Raw genomic sequence first — 25124 nt, 5'->3', positions numbered from 1 at the left:
GAAAAGAACTGACCCGAGTGGGTCTTGAACACAATTTCTGCTAGCTGTGTAGTGAGCTTGACAGTTGTGCCACCTGGACCCTGAGCAAGCCTTCGCTTCCAGATGTATTTAAATATAGATGTAACCTTACATGGTTAATCATGTTGCTAGCTGGGGATGACATGGTACTTAATGTCTACCTCTAGTAGCAAATTACTTAGTATTAATCATTAAATTAGCAAAATTATAGCCTGATTATTTAATGCAATTATTTGGTTATGTTTCAATGATAAAATGCTTTGTTTTTAATTAAATGCATTATTATGTATAAAAATTTAGAAAATCTTCAAGTTATTTTACCATACCTTAGTACTCTGTATATTTTCAACATGTGTAGAATGTTATTATTATTGTATATATTCAACTTAAGTCATATTGAATATTAAAATGTCTTTAAAAGAAATTTGAAAACTCTATACAGTTTTTAAAAATTTTACAAATCAGTTTATAAAAGCTTTGAGTTACAATATAAATTGTTTTATATGAAAATTTTATTTTTATCAATTTATTAATAATACAATTAATTTATATCACTGTTGTAAGAATTTAAGATATTTTAATCAAATTTACTGGAAAAAATATATATTTTGCAAAAGTTTCTCAGTTTTTATTTAGAAAATCACTAATCAGCTTTTTTTTAATATTAAAAACAAATTTTAAAAAAACAATTATTTTCTGGAAAAAATAAAATGTGCATTTTTAAAGTAATGAAGACTTTAAAAGAAAGATAAATAATCTTAATGCTTTAAAATAATTTTTTATTTAAAAAATAAAAAAAGTAATTATGCAATTTTAGATTGTATTAAACACAACTTTTTGTCATTTATTTGGAAGCATAGCCTTGCAATTTTGAAAAAAGACTAAAGAGTTCCCTTTTCTGAATTTAATTATATTTGGAAAGGTCATAATTTATATTTAGAAGTCAAGTTACATCAGCAATTTTATATAAGCTTTGTATATACTCGATTCACTTTCAGTCTGAATCTAATCTTAACCACAGCACTCCTAGTGAGCAAAAGTGGTTCTAGGCAGAAAATTCTGCTCTGCTCTCCAATCAGTTTATCTAGTAACCATGATATTGACATTTCACTGCTATATAACTGATATAAACTTAGCATACCACAACACACACTGTGCTTTTGGTTGCAAGGTTGCCATTATACTAAGACAGCATGCAGTGGGATTGTTAATTCATATACTTGGTAATCAAAAAGAAAACTTTCAGTGTTCTTAAATAATCCAATACATTAATCAAAATGATTAGTTGATTATTATCCAAGATATTTGATATTAAAATCTAGCTTGATGACTCTGTGTTGAAAGCTTATAAACAGATAATATGATTATGAATTTTTTAATGTATATAATAGGAAATGAATAATATTTTTATTTTGAACATAATTTATTTTTTCCATAACTTTTTTAAATACCTACAGTAGTAACCATGGAAATTGTATAACTTATCAAATAAACAAACATTATCACTAAACCTGATATATTTTAAAGCTATACACCAACCAATGCTGAATATTATCGGGCTAGCAACAGCTATAATATTAATAATTTATAAGACAAGTTGGTATTAGAGTTAGGCATTAGGCGCCATCTCGTAATAAATTTAATAATTATAATTTTTAATTAAGTAATTTAAATAATTTAGAACTTTATCAAATCTTGTAAACACATAACTTATCAAACAATGAGAAATATATACACTGACAGTCAGTGTATATATTTTTCATTGTTCAATTAAATGTTTTACTAGATTTTTAAAGGTATTTGTGGTGTTATAGTAAACAAGGAAAAATTTTGTGACACAAACCTACATCTTTGTGCCATGTCATTGCATCAAGATGATAAAAACTAAATCACACCACTGTCTATTGGTATTACAGAAAAATATGTTTATTTACAAGTACTTTCAACAGTATATAGGTCCTCTTCAGGCAAAATGGAGAACAGAATGTTGTTTATATTTTATTGCCCAAGATGATGAGTAAAGTATAATGTGTGCTTTCTCTATGTTTGTAAACATTATTATTACTTAAATAGACATGTAAATTGTTGTTCAGGTAAAAAACAATTTTTACAAGAGGCCAAAATTAGAAGAAAGTGTAGAAATCTATATAAGGTAAAGGAATCAGCATAAGTCTCCACAGTCAGTAAACTTGGAAACTTGTCCAGAATAGTTGTCTAAGTTGACCAGATAACAGTTCTTATTGCAACCCTATTGAGAAGTGCTGGCATATTATGGACACAAAAATTGCAAAGACCTGAAAATAAACAACTTCAGGAATGTATTAGAAGAGCTAGTATCACAATTTTGATATAGAATACTTGAAGAAGCTCATCCTATCTATGCCAGAATGCTTCAAAATTGTTATCAAGGCTTGAGGGTTGCCTTACAAAGTATTGTGATTCTATTCAACAAGAGATAACACTATGTTAACTCTTATTATATTCATGTTATGTTTTTCAAGCCTACTTATGCTGTGAATTTTTTTTTTCCATAACTCTGAAAGGTCAGTTCTTGTGACAGTGCTCGTTATTAGGATTGATGAGGCTATGAGGTTAAAATAACACTTAAGTTCAATGTAGCATTATATGTAATAAATTAAACTTTTTTGTTTATTCTTTTTAGTTTCTTTGTATTACATATGTTATCGTTACAAATCATTGTCATATTTTAAATATCCTACTTTGCACATCTGTTGAATGCTTATTAATATATATTATAGGTGATGCAATTTTCATGGCCACTACTGTAGATCGTATCTTCCATATACAATTTACAATATATGACTTTGATCTCAATGATATTTGCACTTGGAATGACATAATATGAAAATGTTCAATTATCAGATGATATCTGCAGATAATTCTCATATAACATAGTAATTAGGTTTCTGTAAAATTTATGTAGTGCAGAACCTTATTATAAGGGGACTAAGAATCAGTATGAAAGGGGATTAAGTTCCAAAAGCCATTAAAAATACATTTTATTTTTATGACTATTGGAAACTTAATTATTGTTAAAATATAGTAATAGCTAAACAAATGTTTTACAAAATATGATACATTATCTGACATATCATAGTTTGTATCTTTATTTCATTTTTTCCCCTCTTCATCACTACTAAGCATAATAAAACAAGAATGTTTTTTCTTGTTTTATTATGTTTTCTTGTTTTCTGTTTTTCTTCCAACACTGTAATATTAATAATTGTCAGATCAATACTAATAAATTAAAAATTGTCTTTAGGGAAAAAACAATGTAAAACGGAAAGTAAAGGAACATTTTGCAATCGTTATGCAAAACAACAATGTAAATTTGAATACGGGAATGCTAACAGCGAAATGCTGGGAATTCTTTGTAAACTATATAAATGGTTTCTCCTAACAAGTTATTGTTGGAATATGAACTGTGTACGATCAAACCTACTGAAGAGGCCTTTCATAAGAGGCGAAATGCATTTAGGAAGTTTGTTAAAGTAAATAAAAAGTTTTTTCTCTGCAAGTTGATTTCCTTTTACCTTTTTAACTTTAATTTTTTTTTTTATTGTTAACACAATGTTTTAGAAAAAAATTTTTTAGTTATATAATATCCATAAGTCAGAACTGGAAAAAAATATAATTTTTTCGTATACTTTAAGATTAAAAAGTAAGAAGAATGTTTTTTCTGTTGTAGAATAATAAACCTTGTAAAACTCTGGTTCCTTTCTGTCATTCAAAAATCAAATCATTTGACTGGTGCTTTTTACTTTTGATAGGCATAATTTAGGATTGAACTTCTCATCAAAGAAATTATTCCAATGGTTCTCAAGAACAAAGGTTAGTAATACATACATGGAACATGTATAAATGATTAAATAAAAACCAAAATAACCTTACAAAAACCTGAAAAGTGGTGAGCTGCAAATTTTGAAGTCACAATTTTTAATGGTCTTAAACAAGCACAAGTTTGATAGCACAGAACCTAACACAAGGATTTCCCAACAAAATAAAATATTTAAATTTTCCAATAATTTTTTTGAATAACTATTGACCAGTCAATAATGATGATGATTCACAAAAAAGAATGGAAATATCAAAAATTTATAGCTTACATATTTAGTAGCAGGATTTTTTCCATATGAACTCAAAAATACTGTCACACAGGGTTTGTTGCAATTTGTTATCTGAGTTAGTGAAAATGTGTTATATAAGTATTGTGTTATGCAAGGATTGTTGCAATTTTCTATGTTAGTGCAAAATTATATGGTAGAAGTAATGTGTTATATTGGAGTTACCTATATTTAAAAGACTCATTGCTTTCCCCCTCAAATTGAGAAAATAGAAATAATCCTAAATCTTCAATTTGAAGTTCTTTCTTACTTAACTATAAATAAAGATCTAAGATATAAATTAAAGAAGTTTTTTTCATTGAATAATAGAAAAATTTTAATTTGTTGATCAAAATATATATTTTTTTGAACTGATAACAATCAGAACTACTTTTTTAATTAAAACCATTAATAAAAAATTAATCGAAACATTTTTTAAGTAAAACTACAATTTGTAATATTTTAATGATTCTTTGTTTACATCAAAAAGTAATAATATTATTTTATTAGATAATTTAAGAAAATTAATGACTTTTACAATTATAATCTCATTTAGTATGTAATAACTAAAATTTTTGTAGATACTGTATATTTCCACAGATAAGATGACAGTTGAATCATAAAAAAAGGCCCCCAAAGTCCGGGGTCGTCTTATAGGACAGATACAAAAAAATTAGATTGAAATTTATATAAATTAAAACCATTATAAAAAAACCGGACAAACTGTAATTATTTACTAGTAGAGAGTAGGGCATATACACAAAATAGAATAATCTATACGATGTTTTTGTGAATAGTCAAGTTCATTACCCAAATGCCCAAATCAGTGTGAATGTTTGCAACAATAGCAAGGCAAATAATAAAATTTGTTCATTCGAAAAATTATGAATAGGACATAATTCCGTATATGCTCTAAAGTATTATTATCTAGATGTTGATTGCTGATCTAAACTAAATTCATAGACCGTTGATAGGTTGGGGGTCTGTTTATAGGACAAATATATGCTAAAACTATAAAACTTTGACGAAAATTTATACCTCATCTTATCTGAAGGTTGTCTTATCTGCGGAAATATACGGTAATTAAAAATGAAATATTTCACTAAAATAATTTGATGTAAAAATTATTATAAAATATAAAAAAGTATTTCTAGTTTTGTTAATAGAAGAATTTGAAGAATCTTTCACTAGATGAAAGCTTTTATTTATAAATGTAAAATACATTTTAAAATAATAAAATATTAAAAATACAAAATTATTATATAAAATATTAAAAATTTAATTAAATATTAAATATTAAAAATATAATTTTAAACATACATAATTTATTTTATTTTTATTTGTAATTTACATATTTTAAGAATCAATATTTTATTATATTAAAATTAGAACTAATATTTATTCTATATTTAGCTTGGATGAGCAGTTCTGTTTATCTTCGAATGCTTAGAAATTCAAGCAAAAGTATTGAATTATTACCTGTTTCTTCAGTTCATTATCATCAAAAAGGAGAAGATCGTCCTGGTTGCTTTGCTGATGTTGTTGTTCATAGAGATTTGAAGTATGTATTAAAATATTGAATATTTTAATTATTTATTATATATTACTGTATTTACTTGCATATAAGACGACCTTGCATATAGGACGAGGTGTGACTTTAAAGATCAAAATAAATAAAAGTAGATTTATTAATACAATTCTAATTTTATTTTGTTTAATCACAAGTAAAATATCAAATAAACATAAATGCACACATTGTTTGGCAAAAGTTACTGGCATTTTAAAGTTTAAGGAAAAATCTTGTAAAATCGACAACATAATTTGTTCACGTAAAGCTGGACAATCGGGAACACTTTTTGCCAATTCTTAACAGTCAAATTCACCCTCCGTCGTTTACACTTACAAGTTTCTCTAAATTCTGATTTCCAAATAATTAGCTATTTTCATGTGAGACTGGATTGAAACTTATATTGTGCTTCCGTGTGATTTTAGAATTTCAATCTGGAATTTAATTTAAAAGCTTTGCTTTTCCTATTGCTGCTCATCTTTATTCCTGACAATATACAAGAACGATTGAAATGACTCAGATAAAATACTTGTTTTTAAATACAAGATAAGCATCCGGTAAAAAATACGAATATACAATTAACAAAAATCATTTGCAAAAATGCAAAGAATCTTTCACTCGCACGTATAGGACGACCTAGGAATTTGAAACTGTGGTAAATGAATAAAAACCTCATCTTATATGTGAGTAAATATGGTATATACATATAATACAGTCAATGGTGTGAAACGTAAGATGACATAAATGTTCATTTATTTATCTGCTGTAAACTAACATAAAAGTAATGCCTTTGACTAAATGTTCATGTCATTGTCCAAACATATTAAAAATTCACATCTTTCACCAGATAATATGTTCTTTTCAAGCAAGTATTGTTGACAGTGATTGGGCATTGATGTGCTTGATAGTCAATCATTGATCATTATTGAATATTAACATGGCAAGTTCATTTTTTTTTCTAGAACATCATGCACCTAGGATTGTTGATTGATCAATTAACCATGATTGATTATCATGATTAAGGAAATTTATTTAGTTATATAACAAAGGCATACATAATATATTTATTTTTCGGGACCTTTAATCCCAATATTAAAAAAAGTAAGTTTAAACACGGGGCATAAATTCTAATATAGGGCCTATATTGCTACATTGTATCTAAATCTATTTGTTTGTACTGGGATATAAAAAAGGTTTTTTTCTTATTTTTTGTGTTGGCCTATTTTGCTTTTCTAATGTCACATTCATCATACCACCAGCAATTACTCCAAAATACTGACTATATATACCTAGCACATATCGTTACCACCCGAACAGTCTGGGAATTGACTCACTGTCCAGGTGAACTATTAATTTTGTCTGGGAATTTTGTAGAAATTGTGAAATTACAATGAAACAAAGTTCTTGCAAATATTGTTATAAATTTACACCATTTGAACAATGAAAGACCTCACACTCACTGAAACTCATGTGCCATTCCGCCATGTTACTCTGTTTATGCTGGTGTGTGATGCACAACCTGCCTCTCAACCTTTTTTTTTCTTGTATGTTACTCTTACACAAGTCCCTAGTCCCTAGCTGTAACTGATTTTAAAACCAGCATGCACATTATTCTTCGCATTGTAAAATGACATTGTGTATGCGTCAGGAACTTCTGTTCAATTTTGTAAAGGTGGCAACACTACCTACAAGATAAATAAATGAAGTCCACTGTATATTAATAACAAACGCCAAAATTTTTATCCTCTTTTTTACATATTCTCTCCTACCATTAGGCAAAAAATAATTTAATTAGTCTGTTTTTACAACTGCCAAGATAAGTTGGAAGGACCTATACATTGTTTTGAGTGAAGTTTTAGTCATGACAGTTCACATTATTACTCAACAGCACTAGAGCATTATTGTTTTAATTCATTGCCAATATTGCCTACTAGAGTGATGATTTTATTTATTATATATTATAAACTAAAATGTTTAATATTTAGTTTATTTTATTTTATCAGACAACTCTTATAATATCACTTTCTTTTACTTTAGATAAATATAGCACATTCAATATTATAAATAATTCAAAAAATAAATTGTCAGTTTTCTTATGAATCTTTTATTATTTTTTTATCTGGATAATTAAATGAGAATTATTGTCATAAGACTAATGAAATCTAATTGAGATGTTGCATTTTCATAGATATTTCAGTTAGAACTTTGTGATTCATGTTGGTCACTGTTAATATAGATTACTTTTACTTATCGGAAATAAAACTGAGATAAACAATATAACTGCATGTGCTATAACATTATGAAAGAAATCCAATCTGATATGACATATTTTTTTGAGGATTCAAACATCTTCAAGAGTAAGATATTTAAGTTAAAAACATTAAAAGTTAAAAAATTAATACCAGATGATCTGCGGAATTATCAGGCTATAATAAGGCTAAGTTAATTAATAAGTAGTTTCGAAGTAATTTGTCTAGAGCAGTGTTTCTCAACCTGGAGGCCACGGTGATATTAAAGGGGGGTCGTGACCTCCAGCACGTACACATCAAGTTGGAACTTGTAAGTTGCTCATGTATGTACACCTCATACATGCATGTTCATACCCACAGCGACATAAAATAATAGGAATAGTTGTATTACACTTTTTATACTGTTGGTATTTTCTTAATGTATAAAATTAGTGCAATGTGATTATATAATATTTAAACAAAGTTACATTTATAATGACAGTCAAAATTCAATTAGTAATAGTAAGGTTCACTGCTATTATTCCTTGGGGGGGGGGGTCGCAAAATATTAATTTTATTTATATCTATTATTTGGGGGTCGCGGAGCTAAGAAGGTTGAGAATCGCTGGTCTAGAGATGAATGGTTAGGCTGCCATCTCGTAATAATTTATTGTAATTTAGAATTTCTGAAAGAAAAGAATGAATGGGTTAGAAAACTAAAATTTTAAAAGTTTCAAATTAATTTGAAAACTTTTTCTAAGTTTTCAACTTGACAGTTTATATCAAGAAATCATATACAGGTATACCTTGCCTTACGTCGGTAATTGGTTCCAGGAGAGGCGACGTAAGTCGAAACTACGGTGAAAAACGTCAATAATGAGCACTTAAAGACCGCTAAATAAGACGACAACACAGAAACACAGATGTTTTCATGCTTTGTTCTCTAGGATTTATGATGATTATATTAATATTTACTGTAAATGTACATATTTTAATATGATTTTATGTGCTTTTAACGCTTTTCTAGTGATATTACGACTTCAATATTTGTGGCGGACGGATGTAAAGTCGAATAAAATGACTTAAACTTGATTATTTTTCCATATACTTTTTTGACAAATGATGTATAATCGAGAACAACGTAACTCGAGGTATACCTGTAATTTTTAATATTTACATTTTTAGAATTTCCATTCTTGATTAAACAGTAACTTGTTCACTTGTCATCTGTTTTCTGAATTTTGATATTATCAGTTTTATGATAATATCCAAAATATTTAATTTTTGTATTTTTTTTAAAGATAAATAAATAATTAATGAATAAAGATAGATAAAATTATCATGTATTTTGAACAAGTGAGAACAAAGAAATCTCACAGAAGGGAAAGATAGCCTAAGTACAATTATTTATTGATTCCATCGATTTCCTGCTACTTATATTTTAACATAACTTTATAACTAAGTTTTCTCTGTTGTTATAATGTTATTCTTCATGTATCTCATCTATGCTGACTGATCTCATCTCAGGAGTCAAGTTCTCCCATAATGGACAAAATTGGCTTTTGAAGAGCAAGAAGTGTGTGTCTTAAGATGATTGACACTAAACATTAAAATGATTACTTTCAAGATTAACAAAAATGTTTGATATTGAAAAGAGTAAAGTAATTTTGAAAAAACAGATTTTTTAGGTACATTTCAAAAATAGGAAATTTCAGATGATTTATTTATTCAACACTCAACTTTCAAAAGCTTTATTACTTAGTTGTGTAATGAAATGCAAAGAATATTTAATAGATGATGAAAGTGAATTGTCCAATTCTCAGTCGGTAATAGTCTACCAGATAAGGACTTGAATGAAAAAATTCAAAAAAAAAAAAAAACAATAAGGACTGCAAAGGGTTAACTATACATTTTCAAAATTTTTAATATATCATTTATACTGTACATTTAATTACTAAATTATATAAAACTTTTTATTTTTAAAATGTTTTTTTTTTATCCTAAAATGATTAATTTCAGTAAAGTAAACTTTCTTAGTTGCTATAATCCAGCAGAATTTATCTTCATTGATTACAGCACTTTATCATTTATTAATTAAAACATTCAGCATGCTGAATACACAAAAATGATTTTATCTTTTAGACATTATTTACTTAACTCTGCCATCTTATTTGTTAGATCATAAGCTTATGATTTACATACTATTTGAACAAATTTTCAAGTTTAATACAATCTTTTATTAAAACTTATATGTATGATATCTAATTTTAATAATGATGTAATCATAATGGTAATTGTCATATAATGACTAATATGTTTCTTAAAAAATGACATATCTTATGCATTTGAATAGACCCACTGTGACTCTATTTTTAAATCTGTTTGAGATGTGGGTTTTTTTCAAGCCACAAAAAGGTTTTTTTTTAATTACAGATAGTAATATATGAGGATTAAAATTTCATTTTTAATATTTTTAATGTAAAATTGACAATGTAATAATTTATTTAAATTTTTGAGAACTTTTAGTTTAATAAATGCTTGTTTTTTTTCAGGGATAAAGTAAAAGATTTCATAGATTTGAGAGGGTGTAAATGGGCTTATAATTGTGGTGAATCATTAAGTGGTCATGTTATGACACTTCAAAATTTAAAAGAATTAGGAGAAAATGCATCTTTTTTTGGTACTATTTTGTATTCAGGTAAGAAACTATTAATACTGCTAGTTTCATGTATAAATAATTTTTATAGCCTACAAATATGTATTTTAATATATTTAGCATCGAAGATTGAAATTCATAGATTAAATCAATTTAATTTACAACTAAACTATTCAAGAGAAGTAATAAATAATTAAAATTACAATTTGATAAAAGTATAGTTATTGTTTGTACATTTAATATATCAAAGAAAATATATCATCATCCTACACACCGGGGTGTATAAAATATAAATCGAACTCACTTGTGCCTATTGACCGGTGTGAAATAAATAACTTCAATTCAACGAACGTTTTCTGGACGCCTTCCGTGTCCTTCTTCAGGTTAACTGCTGGATTCTATTATTTTTAAAAAACTGCGTTCCGATGTTTTAAGAACAAATTCAAATGAAGATAGTTCGAAAGCGCGATGACCATCGCGCATGCGCTATATCTGTCGTGCTCCTTGTCGTACTGTATCATATTCTTTTTAATCTTTTTATTCTTTTTTATCTTTGGGTCACATGATTTCATGTGTTATCGGACCCAAATAAATCTTTATGCATCCTCTTGTAATAAAGTTTGCCAAGCAAGCGAAAGAGTTATCTCGTCGCGTGAATTAATGCATGTTGTTTTAGTTTGCGCTTTATGTATCTCTATCGCTTCCAGCCATTTGAGATGTTCCATCCGAGTCGTTTTAGTTATTAGCGTGGCCCCCGCGAAGTCCACATTAATGCCCGGTTCAGAAGCGTACACTGCAAGCGACGTGGTAGCTCTGTTGTATCTTATATCCGCCTCATGTTCTTTAACCCTGACTTCCATAGAGCGTTTCGTTGATCCTATGTAGATCAGATCCCTATTAAATCTCTCGTCCTTTATCGGGATTCGGTATACGCCTGCCATTCTATTCGGGTCCGATGGGTCCTTTCCGTTACGTAACAAAGTGTAAATGGTTGGGCCTCTCCTATAAGCAACGGTGACCTTACGTCTCCTTGCGATAGACGCGTATACGGATTTCAAGGTCGGGTTATATGTGATGGGTATTCTCTCCACCTCCGTATTTTGGTTGTTAGTTTGTGCCACTGCAGGTGCGTTTTGGCTCATTCGTGCTCTTTGGCGTTCCGCCATTCTTGGAATAATGTTGCGGTAGCCGTGTATATCCGCAATCTTCTCAATATGTTTCAACTCTTTCTTAAGCGCTTGTTGAGTGGAAGAGTGCGTGTATGCCCGTCTGACCAATGATCTAAATGCTGCTATTTTGTATTGGATCGGGTCGCATGAGTCACTCGGGATGTATGTGGGGCTTGCACATTGTTTGCGATACACAGAGGTATGGATGTTGTGCGAGTCAATCCTGATATCCACATCCAAAAAATGCACATTGGTATCACTATGTTGCTCAACTTCGATTGACAGACCATACGTGTTATCATTCATCTTTTCTACGAATTGCGCCAAGTTCGGTGTTGTCTTCCATACGATGATGACGTCATCTATATAACGTCTGTATAGTAGGATATCGTTGGTGAATCCCGGGAGTGTTTTGGATTCGAGTTGTCTCACCACCAACTCACACAAGTCCCCTGACAGTGGACTTCCCATCGGGACACCCCGCGATTGTGTGTATGTTACATTTTTAAATTGAAACACCGACCCGTAACACATGAGGTGCGCTAATTCCAACACATTCTGGTGGAGGGCTGTGTCATTTACTTTCGTAAACAGGAAGTCTCGAAGTGCGCAAAAGCACGGTGGTATCTTGATGGAAGGATACAACGATTTAAAATCCAGCACCGTTATGTAAGCTGGGGAGGTGATCTGTTTCAACTGAATGATTAATTCTTCCGGATTAGAGATGGTGAACTGATATCCGCTCATGTGTGGAACAATTATGTTGTGAATCGCTTTTTCCAACTTACGGGTGGGAGCCTTGGTTTTATCCACAACCGGACGAAACTGTTGGCCTTCTTTGTGCGTTTTCGCGAACGCAAATAATTTGGGTACGTCCGGGGTATCCATTGTGATGTTCTTTAGTTCTAGCTTCTTGGCCAATTTCGAGCACGACAATCTCTTAACTCGTGAATGTAGTTTTTCTACCCAGTTACTTCCAACCTGATTGCATTGAGTTGCGTCTATGTATTCCTTCAGCCCTTTCTCGTATGTTTCCCTTTTCATGATTACTATGTTCTTGGTTTTGTCTGCTCTGGTGATCGTGACCTTGTTCAGACGTGCCCATCTAACCGTGCGTTTGATATTTTCTCTCAGAACTAGAAGTTCCTTGGAACTCCTGTTGTTTTTAATTTTGAGTGTGGCTACCCATCTGTAGTATTCTTTCTGCGTGTCGGTGAGGCCTCTTATCAATAGCTCTAAATCCGGTATCGTGGATGTGAAAGTTTCTGCATTAGGACGTGTCGGTGCGAATGTTGGCCCAAACTTGAGAATATCCTTGACAAATCCAGGGATTTGTAAATTATCCCACACAACGTACGGGCATTGATGTTGTCTTTGGTCTTTAGGGATTTGGAACCTTAAAATCCAATTCAGTTTCTTGCTGTACCGCTTTCTTAGATTCATTCGAAGTCTATCGGCCATGTTTATGATTCTATTATTTTCCATCTCCAAAAGGCGGGGGTCCTGTTGGAATAATATGTTTTCAACTTGTATTAGTTTCGCTAGACTGGAAAATACTAATTTTTTGGTCGTCTTTATGGCCCTGTTCAAACACATCCATCTGACTTTCTTCTTTATGCTCTCATTGCCTGGCGGTAGGTGGATGCGAAATATTGTCATTGGGAACACTCCGTTTCTCTTGCATGTGTTCAGGAAATCCAGCCTTTCTCTTGCCTTAGTTAGGCCTACTACTATCTTCCGGTAATCGTTAGTCGGCATCACTGATTAACATATAACCCGACCTTGAAATCCGTATACGCGTCTATCGCAAGGAGACGTAAGGTCACCGTTGCTTATAGGAGAGGCCCAACCATTTACACTTTGTTACGTAACGGAAAGGACCCATCGGACCCGAATAGAATGGCAGGCGTATACCGAATCCCGATAAAGGACGAGAGATTTAATAGGGATCTGATCTACATAGGATCAACGAAACGCTCTATGGAAGTCAGGGTTAAAGAACATGAGGCGGATATAAGATACAACAGAGCTACCACGTCGCTTGCAGTGTACGCTTCTGAACCGGGCATTAATGTGGACTTCGCGGGGGCCACGCTAATAACTAAAACGACTCGGATGGAACATCTCAAATGGCTGGAAGCGATAGAGATACATAAAGCGCAAACTAAAACAACATGCATTAATTCACGCGACGAGATAACTCTTTCGCTTGCTTGGCAAACTTTATTATAAGAGGATGCATAAAGATTTATTTGGGTCCGATAACACATGAAATCATGTGACCCAAAGATAAAAAAGAATAAAAAGATTAAAAAGAATATGATACAGTACGACAAGGAGCACGACAGATATAGCGCATGCGCGATGGTCATCGCGCTTTCGAACTATCTTCATTTGAATTTGTTCTTAAAACATCGGAACGCAGTTTTTTAAAAATAATAGAATCCAGCAGTTAACCTGAAGAAGGACACGGAAGGCGTCCAGAAAACGTTCGTTGAATTGAAGTTATTTATTTCACACCGGTCAATAGGCACAAGTGAGTTCGATTTATATTTTACAAAGAAAATATTTTAACAATGAATCTATATGCATTGCAAAACCTTATATAGTAGGTGTTGAAATTATAAAAATGAAATTTCGAAAATTTTTAAGTTATATATGTTTATCAATCTGAACATTTAAATTAAAATATATAATTTTTAAGTCATGTTGAGATCAGTAATTTTATTTATTTGTTATTTTAAAAAAATTGTTAAATATTTTGTTTATTTAAAAAGTTACTAATTAAATAATATATTATGTATACCATATTTATTCTAATAAACAGTGCACTGTCTATAACTTTTTCAGTTTGCAACTGCACTTTTTATTAGAGGGCATCTATTATTTTTATTCTTTGTGAATGATATCATTCAAAGGTGACTATTAATAGAATAAATTCAGTAACTTTTTTCACTATATTATTATTTGAACAACAGCACAATTTGCAAGAAACTCGCACTTTATTTCAACATAAGGTAATAGTGAGAATACCGAATAGAATGTGTGCAATTTTTAAGTTTACAATATGCCGTATCTTTTTCTAATAGACAGTGCACTTTTAGATGATGCTATCTGTAACATTTTTGTCTTGCAGCTGTGCTATTTATTAGAATAAATACTGTATATATATATATTTTGTACTCAACTTGGTTTTGATTGAAGAAGAAAACAGTTTTACAGAAAGAAAATAGAAAAATATCTGCACTTATTAATACACCAAGATTAATTTGAATCAGTTTAATCAGTTATTGAAACAATGACTGTTGAAACTGATTTTAGATTTATATAAATTTAAGACAACTTCTCAATTGATGGTCTTTTTTGATAATTCCTTAATTTTTTAATAACCATTTTTGAAATCTTAAAATAATAAATATTAAGTAGTCTTAAATTATAGAAATAAATAGCCTATGTTAATTTAATTTCAATACTTCTGTAATTTGTTTTTTCATTATTTTTAATTCTGTGATTGTTTACTAGATTTTTTTTAATAATAATAAATTTAGTCAAAGTCATTTAAGATAAAATCTATTTAACAGAAATTAATACCGATAAATTTCAGAAATAATTTTAATAGCTATTTTAAAAAAATTATATTATGTAATCATGTATCTTATGATTTCTGATAAAGCATGAATATTTAAGGTTATCAATATAATGATTAATTTTTATTAGTGAGAAAATATGAATTGTCTAATTAATTTTTCTATCTAGTTTTGATTATATCTGTAAAAATATTGATAGTATATTCTTGTGTTTAATTTTTGTTATTAAGGTTTGATGTTTAATTTTTTTTTTTTTGTGGTAATATATAAAATAATTATTTGTAATGAAAAGATGAAACAAAACTAAACTTTATAAATACTAAATTTAGTAGTTATTTTATATTATTTTTGACATTAAAATTGTTAATTTGTAACTCACATTGTAGACTAGTTATTTCAGTGTCGTAAATAAGCATTCAAAAGCACATAAATATTATTAAAATAAAGATTGAATGTAAGTATAACAAAATGTGAGTTAAAGGATATTTATAAAGATGAAAAAAATTGATTGTTATCTTTTGAAGATTGCAAAATTGAATGTAAGTATTTCAGTGCTGGATTGGTTAAATCTGAAATGCTTCCATATTTATTACTTTAGAATGAAAGTTTCTAATATATTTAATTTTTAAGAAGTAATGTATTTTTCACATTTGAAATTTCTGTATTATGTCAATTTCATTCTCAATCTCATATTTCATTTTACATACCAACCAACGTTCCCTCTAAGCTGCGCGGCACGCACTGCTAAGTTTGTTACCGTGCACGAGAATTTATGTGCCACGCAGGCGAGCATGCACACTGATTTGAATTGTTGTTTACTTATTTATCACTTTGTCTGCAACATGATTATTGCTACATATATTTCGATTAAATACATTAAATCACTGACAAAAGATAATATTTTGTATGGAAGTATGTTTTAAAATGAATTTTAATCTCTACTTTATAATTAATTATTTTAATTTTTATAGGAAAAAAATAAGATTTTATATATATATATATATATATAAAATCCTGAGCATATTTATCCTGAGCATATATATATATATATATATATATATATATGCTCAGGAAAATTTTTTACTCAGAAATTTTTTTTGCTTAGAGAAGTATATGTTCTGCTCATCTACAAAAAAAATTGGAGGAAACATTGATACCAACCAATATATTTTTATTTTTTTTAAACAAGTTTTGATAAATTAACTTAATTGTTTGAATAGAATTTTGTGAACATTTTTCTTTTAAATATTAAACTTTATAAGCTTTATGGAAACTATGAAAAGATGTTTTCTTATATAATGAAGGGGATGTCACATCTTTTACTACACATATATCATAGGAGTCATTGCAAGGAGAAGAAAAAGAAAAAGAAGCCTGTTGAAAATACCAAATAGTCAAAGAAATATCAATCTTGTAATCAGAAAAAGTTTTTAATCTGTAAAATTGAATTTATATTGTAGTGAGGCTTAGATTTGATTTGAGAGTTATGAAGAAAATAATTTGTATGTTTGAATTTTGTTACTAATGAAGATTTTAAAAGTAAAATGGATAAATAAAAGTTTCAATGCAAAACATTTGAAATGAAGAAAGAGCAATATTATTAAACTTGGTCACCAGCAGGAAGTTCAAAATTACTAGAAAGAGACTATTTTTAGGAATTTAAAATAATGGCAGCATTGACAGGAAAAGGAAAAAGGAAACAGAAGAAAAAGATTTACAGAAGTTGATTAGAATTATTAATATTGGATATTAATTTCAATACCTTTTTTTTTTAAATAAACTTTCAAAACAGTTCACAAATTAGATATACAAACAATCTGAAAATATCACTAATCAAATGTTGCAGCTCAATAAGAATTTGCCTGTAACATTTTATAGTTCACAAATAAAAAAAATATTCATAAACTGTTTAATAAATAAAATTTTTTTTGAAGCTTTACATGGCAGCTTTACTGTATTACATACTTAAAATTGAATGATAAAGTAACTAAAGCTGTAAATAAAAGCAATAGATATGTTTGTTTTGTTTTTATTTGTTGTTACTTTATCATTCAGTTTTTATGTATCCATGTAGTTTCAAAATTTTTTATTCATTAAGTAGTTTATACATTACTTTTATTTGTGAATTGTTTTGAAAATTTTTAAACATATAATTAAATGTATATCAGCTGGCTTTTATCAAAATGCCAAATTATTAGAAAGGGTTTGGAATGAATGGAAACTCATCTAACATTGCACTCATTACAACCTTTTGAGTGAAGATGAAGTTTGTTGATGGTGATGATGATGCAATTGAAAATTATTTTAAAGAAACACATTGGAAAGACATAACTGATTTCTACATTGTTTTTAATTAAATTTTACAAGCTTTTTCATATTTTTATTTTGTCTGAAATTATTTCTTAGTTTTATTGTATGACATAATTAACAGAATTTAATGTAAATTTAAATTGTTTCAATTAAGTTATTAGATGAAAATAAAAATATTGGTGAAGGATTTCATGCCTCTGATGAAAAATTTTACAAATATTAATTTTTTTAATAAAATGAATTTAATGTATAAAAATTACTATACTAATGTCTATACTAGTAACTATATAGTATACTATTTTAATAATAATTTATAAAGTTTATGATAATGAATTAGAATTTTAAACATGTAAAAAGTCTGTTTTTAGTGTATTGCATAGACACAATTATTTTCATTAATTTTTTTCTTAAGGTTCTCATCTTGAGAGTCTTCGAATGGTGCTGAACAAAAAAGTGGATGCTGCAGCTATAGATTCAAATTGTTTTTCTTTATACATGGATAAAAATTCACAAGCAAGAAAAGAAGTTTTCGTTTTACAATCATGGGGAATGTTGACACCCTATCCAATTGTTGTTAGACCAACATTACCAAGTGAGTAAATTATTTTTAATCTTTATAACAACATACTTAGATATTTAGATAAATTTGATTCTACTTCAAAATCAAAAGTATAATTTAGCTTTCACCAAGAAATCATAAAATAATCTGGTCTTATTTAATTACTAAAGATTAACAGAAAAAATTATGGTATTTTTTTTTTATTTTTTAGTAATTATCTTAATTCAACGTACTTGTAATGTTAACATTAATTCAGCATTTCTTAATTTCATTCTTAGCTTTAAGTAGTTGCCTAATTATGTATCAAGACATAGATAAAGTATTATTAGCATTGCAACATATCTTGCAAAAGATCAAATTTCATGTTTATTTTATCATCAGCTGACCATTATAAATTTGGCATTGTTAAGAATTTTTAATAGCATTCCATATGCTTTCAATTGAATTATGATTTAATAATTTATTACTACAGTTCAAGATTCTATCACTTTTGAACTTGTGTAATATAATGTAAATAATTTAAGTTGGATTCAAAATTACATACTTTGTGTTCTCTAGAATATAACAAAGTACTTTTCATGAGGTATTTAGAAATTTTTCACTTTAACAAGCATAAAATTATTGATTATGATTTAAGTTATGACTCTACATAAATAATAATAATAATCTCAGTCATTAGTCATTATCACTTGCAGTCAGATATATTTCAAACATTGTTTTTTATTAGGTTTCTGTTATTGGTTTTTGTAGACTTTAAAGAATTAAAAGCTAGTGGCTTTCTTTCTTTAGTAACATATCACACAAGGAACAGTTGTTTATGTAGTTTTTTTATTAAAGGAAATGCATTTCGGGTCTTAACAATCCCTGTTCCGTCCTTAGACTTTACAAAAAAAGAGATAGATATGGTATCAAGATATAATATACAGAATACAGAATATACAGAATAGATTATACAGAGATTATACAGAATAATACATATAATATTTTAACAATATTGTTTTTTTATTTTGCACTTAATATATGTTTTTATGCAAGAATTATTAATTAAAACATATTTCTGTAGTTATAAGATTTATTTACTGGAAAATAGTTTTTCAATGAAATAAAATAGCTATAAAATCTTTTTATGCTCTCTTTGTTTATATTATTTGTGTATATATTATTATCACATCAAAATATTATGAAGTACTGGTATGGTTATATTAAGTAATAATTGCTATTTTCGATTTTTTTTCTCTCAATTTATCTATTTCTTTTATAAAATATTTAAGAAGCTTTTAGAGTAAATTTTAATAATTTGTTATGATTATAATATGAATAAATAATATATTCATTTCCAGTTATTCTAATTTTTCAACTTGCAAAATTTTTTACTGTAACAATGTGCTGTTATAGATAGTAATATTTATTTTCTTTATATTTTTTTCTATTTAGTTGTATTTATTTTAATCTAAGTAATTGATAAAACATTTTGTGAAAAAATCAAAATCATTATCAAAATAACTTATTTTTAATTATATGATTCTTGAAAAAGATTAATAAAAAAAGTTAACTGATTTTTATTTCTAGTTTTTTATATCCTTTGAAACTTTTTCAGTTTGAAATAATTTCATTGCCTATAAATTTTTTTGAAAGAAGATAGACAAAACTGTTACATTCATACAAATGCAGATTACTATCTTTATTATTGTACTTTATTATTAATAATTTAACTGTTTTTATATTTAGATAAGTAGAATGCAAACTATTTATTTATCTGTTGTTATAGTTATAAAATTTAAAATTTATATTTTAAGAATTGCAAATCGGATCAAAATGATACCGAATTGAATTTGCTAATTTGACAGCTTATTCATTCATATATTTCTCTTTCATTAGAATGGAAGTCTGTATTTTGTTTTGGGTGTTGATGTTTGTGTTTATCAGATTTTAGTAGAGATCATTTTCTAGTAAGACATTGCTCTTACTTGTTAGTGGAAAAAAATTTTTTTTAAATGAAAAAGATAGTTATCAATATAGGAAACAAATAATAATAACCTATTATAGCGAATGTTTAAAATAAAAATATTCAGATTAAAATTACATACAATTTATGATGATCAGATTAAAATAAAGTGTCTTGTAAAAATTCTGATTGGTTAGATATTTATTTTATTAAATATAGTTACTTATTTTATTAGTGATTCTATTAAAGTATTGATCTAAGATTCCTAATTTGATATTTATGTTAGATAGACATTTAATTTTTTATAACTACTTGTGGGAAAAATAATGTTAGAGACTGCTTGATGAAAAAGAAATGCATACATAAGAGACATGGAAAAAGCTCATGTCAGAGGCTTTTTTTCCTTGGGAAAGATACTCAAAAACATTAAAACCAAGTTGTTGAATATAATTTGTTTTCTTTTCAATTACTTATTTAATTAAACATTATATATTTAATCATTAGCTGATCTAGAATTCTTCTAAGCAACAATTCCACATAATTTTAACTCAATAATAATAAACTAGATAAAAATAAACTTAATTTGAAAAATTTTTATAATTTATTTATCATATTTGATCAGTAAGAAATATTTAATTGTGGGTGAACTGATTTATGATTACTGAGAAACAATTTAGAATGATAAATATCTGTCTGTATTTCAGGCATACTTAATCAGAGACAGATAATTTAAATATTAAGAGTTGTTTACAAAGATTAGATTTTGTTATCAATTAATTTGATAGCAGATTGGAAATATTTTATTGTCTTTAATTCATTTTTCATAATTCATATATTTTAAATTATATCAATAAATTCTGGAGAATTGAATATTATTAACTATTAATGTATTAAATAGGCTATAAATTTGAAAATATCTGTTTAAATTAATTTATGTATTTTTAAATAATGAATAAGAGGTAGCAAAATTTAATTAAACACTACACATATTTTATGTTTGATTTTTTGAGCAGTAAATCAGTTATTTGCTTCTCAGGAAATGAAATAAGTATATTTCTAAAAAATTTTCCTAACTATTAAATGATACATTGTCATTATATATGTTATAGTAATTCCAATTTATTTAATAAGTAATAATGAATATGAGATTAGACAATTTTATTTTGACCATTTCCTTCCATGATGAATTTCTAGAAATCTATTGTCCTAAAAATCAGTTTGTTGTATTATGATATCATCATGACAAATTAATATATAGATATGTATATTCCCCACATACATAAACAATAAAAGAATAATAAACATTTACAAAATAAGAATAATTCATGTTATTATATAAGACAAATCATACTAATTCAGAACTATAATGATATCATAGTAGAATGTAATATGCTACTTTTTAAATGACATATTTATCAATTATTACTTTAGTAAAGTGAGCTTTATTAAATGAAATAGATAATACTTAATTGTAAATTAACTTTTCCTAGATTAAATTGGATTGAATCAAGAGTAATTTAATTTATATCTTTGAAAAGATATTTTAAACTATCTTCTTGCTTTTTCTAGATAATTTTGTCTTAGATTATCCACATTGTAGAAGTTATTTAATTAATCAACCGCCCCTTACTTTAAAATTCCACAGATCTACTTAAATCACTTGACCATTCCGTCCAAATAAGTTCATTAATAATGTAAGACTAATGTAAATGAAATTTAATATACTTGCTATTTTTAATATGATAATCATATTGCTTTCTTTTTTCTAAAATAAATTGTTTTTTGTTTTATATATTTATGAAATATTTTAATTATTTTTTTTATTTTATAGAATTTTATGGTATCTAGATGATAAATAAATGCAAATAAGGATAACATACATATAAATAATGTAAAATGAATAGTTAAATACAGCCATGAATTTGATTTTCATTAACATTCAGTAAAGAAATAAATATCATAAAGATAAAAAATTTTTAAGATAAAATTAATTTTTATTAAATTTAATAATTTTTTCCTCATTTCATTTTTTATGCTAATAAATGGGAAATAATTTTTTCAAAAAACAAGACAAAAAAAATTATATTGAAAAGTTAAAAAATCATAAAACTTAAATTTCTTCTACTGTTATATTTTAAATTTTTAGATATTATATCAGATGAATATAAATATTTAAATTTGAAAAATGAATAATATAGTCAAATAATGAAAAATTTCACATAAAACGTGGTTTTCTTGCATTTAAGTTATCAAACGTGTAAACAAAGGTCAGTGACAGGAACAAAAATTGATTGTTGTGTAGAGGTTGTTTTGTATGTATTTTTTATTTTTGTAAAAAAAAGAAAAAAAGCTGTTTAGATGTGGCTGTTATTGGAGGTTTGACTATATAATGGAAGTTTGTTCGTTTAAATATACATTCATACTTTTCAGTTCAAAGTAAAAACAATAAATATGATTTTGGAGATATAAATAACTTGTAACAGATGTTTAATTCAACAAATTAAACATGATTCATATTTCTGGTGGTTATGCCTTTTTACTACTTGTTTTTACCTTCAAATCAAAAACTTGTGTTATGAAAACATATGTTTTCTAGTAAACATTGGTAATTTACTGTTTACTAGAAAAGTACTGTAAATAAAGCACAGTCAACAAAACCTTTAACATCCAGTAACAAAATTACAGTTTTACTTCAATTTTCAGTAACTCAATGTTAAAGGTTTTGTTGATTGTGCTTTGTAATTCATTCCAGTTATTGAGAAGAAGGTAATTTGTACTGTAAACAACACATTAGATGTGTGTATTTCCTTAAACCAGTTTAGTGGATCTATTTTATAAAAGAAATCAATTTATAAAAGTTTTGTTTTCTTTGTTCTCTCTTATCATTCCCAAATATATTGTATAAATTTATGGAACGTTACATTATCGAATCTTAATTTTTGCTTCAAAAAATGCATCAAGCTCAATATGTTAACAAATAGATATACAAGGCAAATTTTGTCATTAAAATGGAATGTATCAATGTTAAATTTATTGTATAAATACTATAAAATTACTATAAGATAATTTTATTGTACTGTTACAAGCAGAAGATAATGAATGGGTGAATCACTCGGAATGATTGATTTTTCTAGAATTCTCGAATAGAGATTCAAGATATACCTATAAATTATCAATTCCAAAATCTCATTTAACAGTAGTCCAAAGTGGTCTTTCCTATAGAATGGTAGTTAGGCTATATGGAACACCATTGATGAGAATTTAAAAAAGCTGCCAAGTTATCCTATGTTTAAGAATACTGTTAGCATATATTATGATGATGATGTGCAGTTAACTAATGTGCCACGTAATTTTATGTATATTTCTTTCTAATTTTGTTCTTTTCGTAGGGAGAACTATAAAAAAAAAAACTTGCTCTCTCCTTTTAGTATTAATGTTTAATTGTCTAAAAACATTGTAATTTGAGTAATGTTTAATATAAATACCTAATAAAATAAATATTATTATTATTATGTTCTACCTAATGTAATAATAATAATAATAATAATTAATATAAATTCGAAACAAAACACGAGAAAAAGTTATGGAGAATTTTCTATAAAAAGTAAACATTTGTTTTTTTTTATTTATTTGAATTTTGTGATTACTTTTTAGTATAATTTAATATATTGTAATTTTGCATCTTTTTGTAATATACAGATAATCTGAATTTTGTTTAATTATTTCTGTTGTTTGTTATTTTTTAAGTTGCACAATTCTTTTTTAAAACTGCATATTTTAAGTATTTGAGTTCATTTTTATTACAAATATTAAATTATATTTATCAAATATTTTTCAGATTCCCTGAAAAGAAGTATTGTAGACGCACTTCTTCAAATGCATATGGATCCAAAAGGTGCTAAAATATTATCAGGATTTGGGGTGAGACGATTTGCAAAAATATCCCAAGATGATTTTTCTAATGAACAGGATCTTATTGAAAACACTCAAAATCTTAGTTTTACAACTGTGTACTATTAAATTTGAAATTGTTGAAATTAAAGAATATAAATTTATAATCTAAAATATTTACTGTAATGTTTTAAAATGGAAAAATATATTGATTATGGAATTATTTTGTGTAATCTTAAACGAATAAAAAATTTAATATATATTTTGTTTTAAAAAATGTTTTTTTTTTCTATTAGTTTACTGTTTATTCAAATATTTATCCAATCTTGATTGCATTAGCATAATTTTGTTGCTAAATTGTGCTCATTAACGTTTGTGAATTTCATACGTCAGTTTCATACAGCTGTAAATGCAAAATAAAAATCTGCCGTGTAATGTATCCTTCTCGCCGTAAGAGATCGGGTTCGAATTCGATTTGAATCCTTGACTACAGTATGAGACGAGTCGAATTTTTCCGCCCATGCTAGCTGATTCTTATTGGCGTTCTCATTCAAACACCAATGCATTCAGAATAGGACCAGAGGCCTGAGCCTATTAAGAACGTTTAAAAAACTGATAGACAGTATTTATAATTATTGGACATATTTGTTATTCTCCTGGTAACCCCAGGTATCAATAGAAAGTCAATTAAACTGGCTTACTTTGATAAATATAATCGAGAAATTGAAGTTTACTCTGGCTCTCGTTATTTCAGAATTACTAAAGAGAAAACGGAAACTTGACATTTCTATATAATGAAAGATTCAGATATCACGATTACAAATTAAGTGTATAATTTCATTGATACTATTATTTAATAGCTAAAATCCTTTGATGGGTGAAACAATGTAACATATCATTGAAAACCTTGATATAAATATTATTTGCTATAAGCTAACAGGAAATATACAGTATTTTTATTTTAAATGGTAAATTTATATATACATGAACTTAAATTATTTCTTCTATTTTTTAAACTTAATTAACTAGTATATGTGTTTATATGTGAAATATTTAATAAATTTCTATTA

At 27.1% G+C, this 25124-nt stretch overlaps 1 protein-coding gene across 3 annotated transcripts in view; it reads left to right on the top strand.

Moving 5' to 3' along the window:
- Positions 1–24316, top strand: part of LOC136981818 (uncharacterized) — a 42957-nt gene extending 18641 nt beyond the window's left edge. For all 3 annotated transcript variants that reach the window (XM_067278190.1, XM_067278208.1, XM_067278198.1), the window contains exons 3-6: positions 5556–5703; positions 10490–10635; positions 18072–18251; positions 24002–24316. In XM_067278190.1, coding sequence (XP_067134291.1) covers positions 5556–5703; positions 10490–10635; positions 18072–18251; positions 24002–24183 — 656 coding nt within the window. In that variant the 3' untranslated portion in view covers positions 24184–24316. The remainder of the gene's footprint in view (positions 1–5555; positions 5704–10489; positions 10636–18071; positions 18252–24001) is intronic.
- Positions 24317–25124: the final 808 nt, after the last annotated feature.

This window comes from Centruroides vittatus, unplaced genomic scaffold, assembly GCF_030686945.1.
Source record: "Centruroides vittatus isolate TY-2023 unplaced genomic scaffold, ASM3068694v2 contig_1168, whole genome shotgun sequence".
Classification (NCBI taxonomy): Eukaryota; Metazoa; Arthropoda; class Arachnida; order Scorpiones; family Buthidae; genus Centruroides; species Centruroides vittatus.
This window is presented reverse-complemented; position numbering and strand designations above follow the sequence as displayed.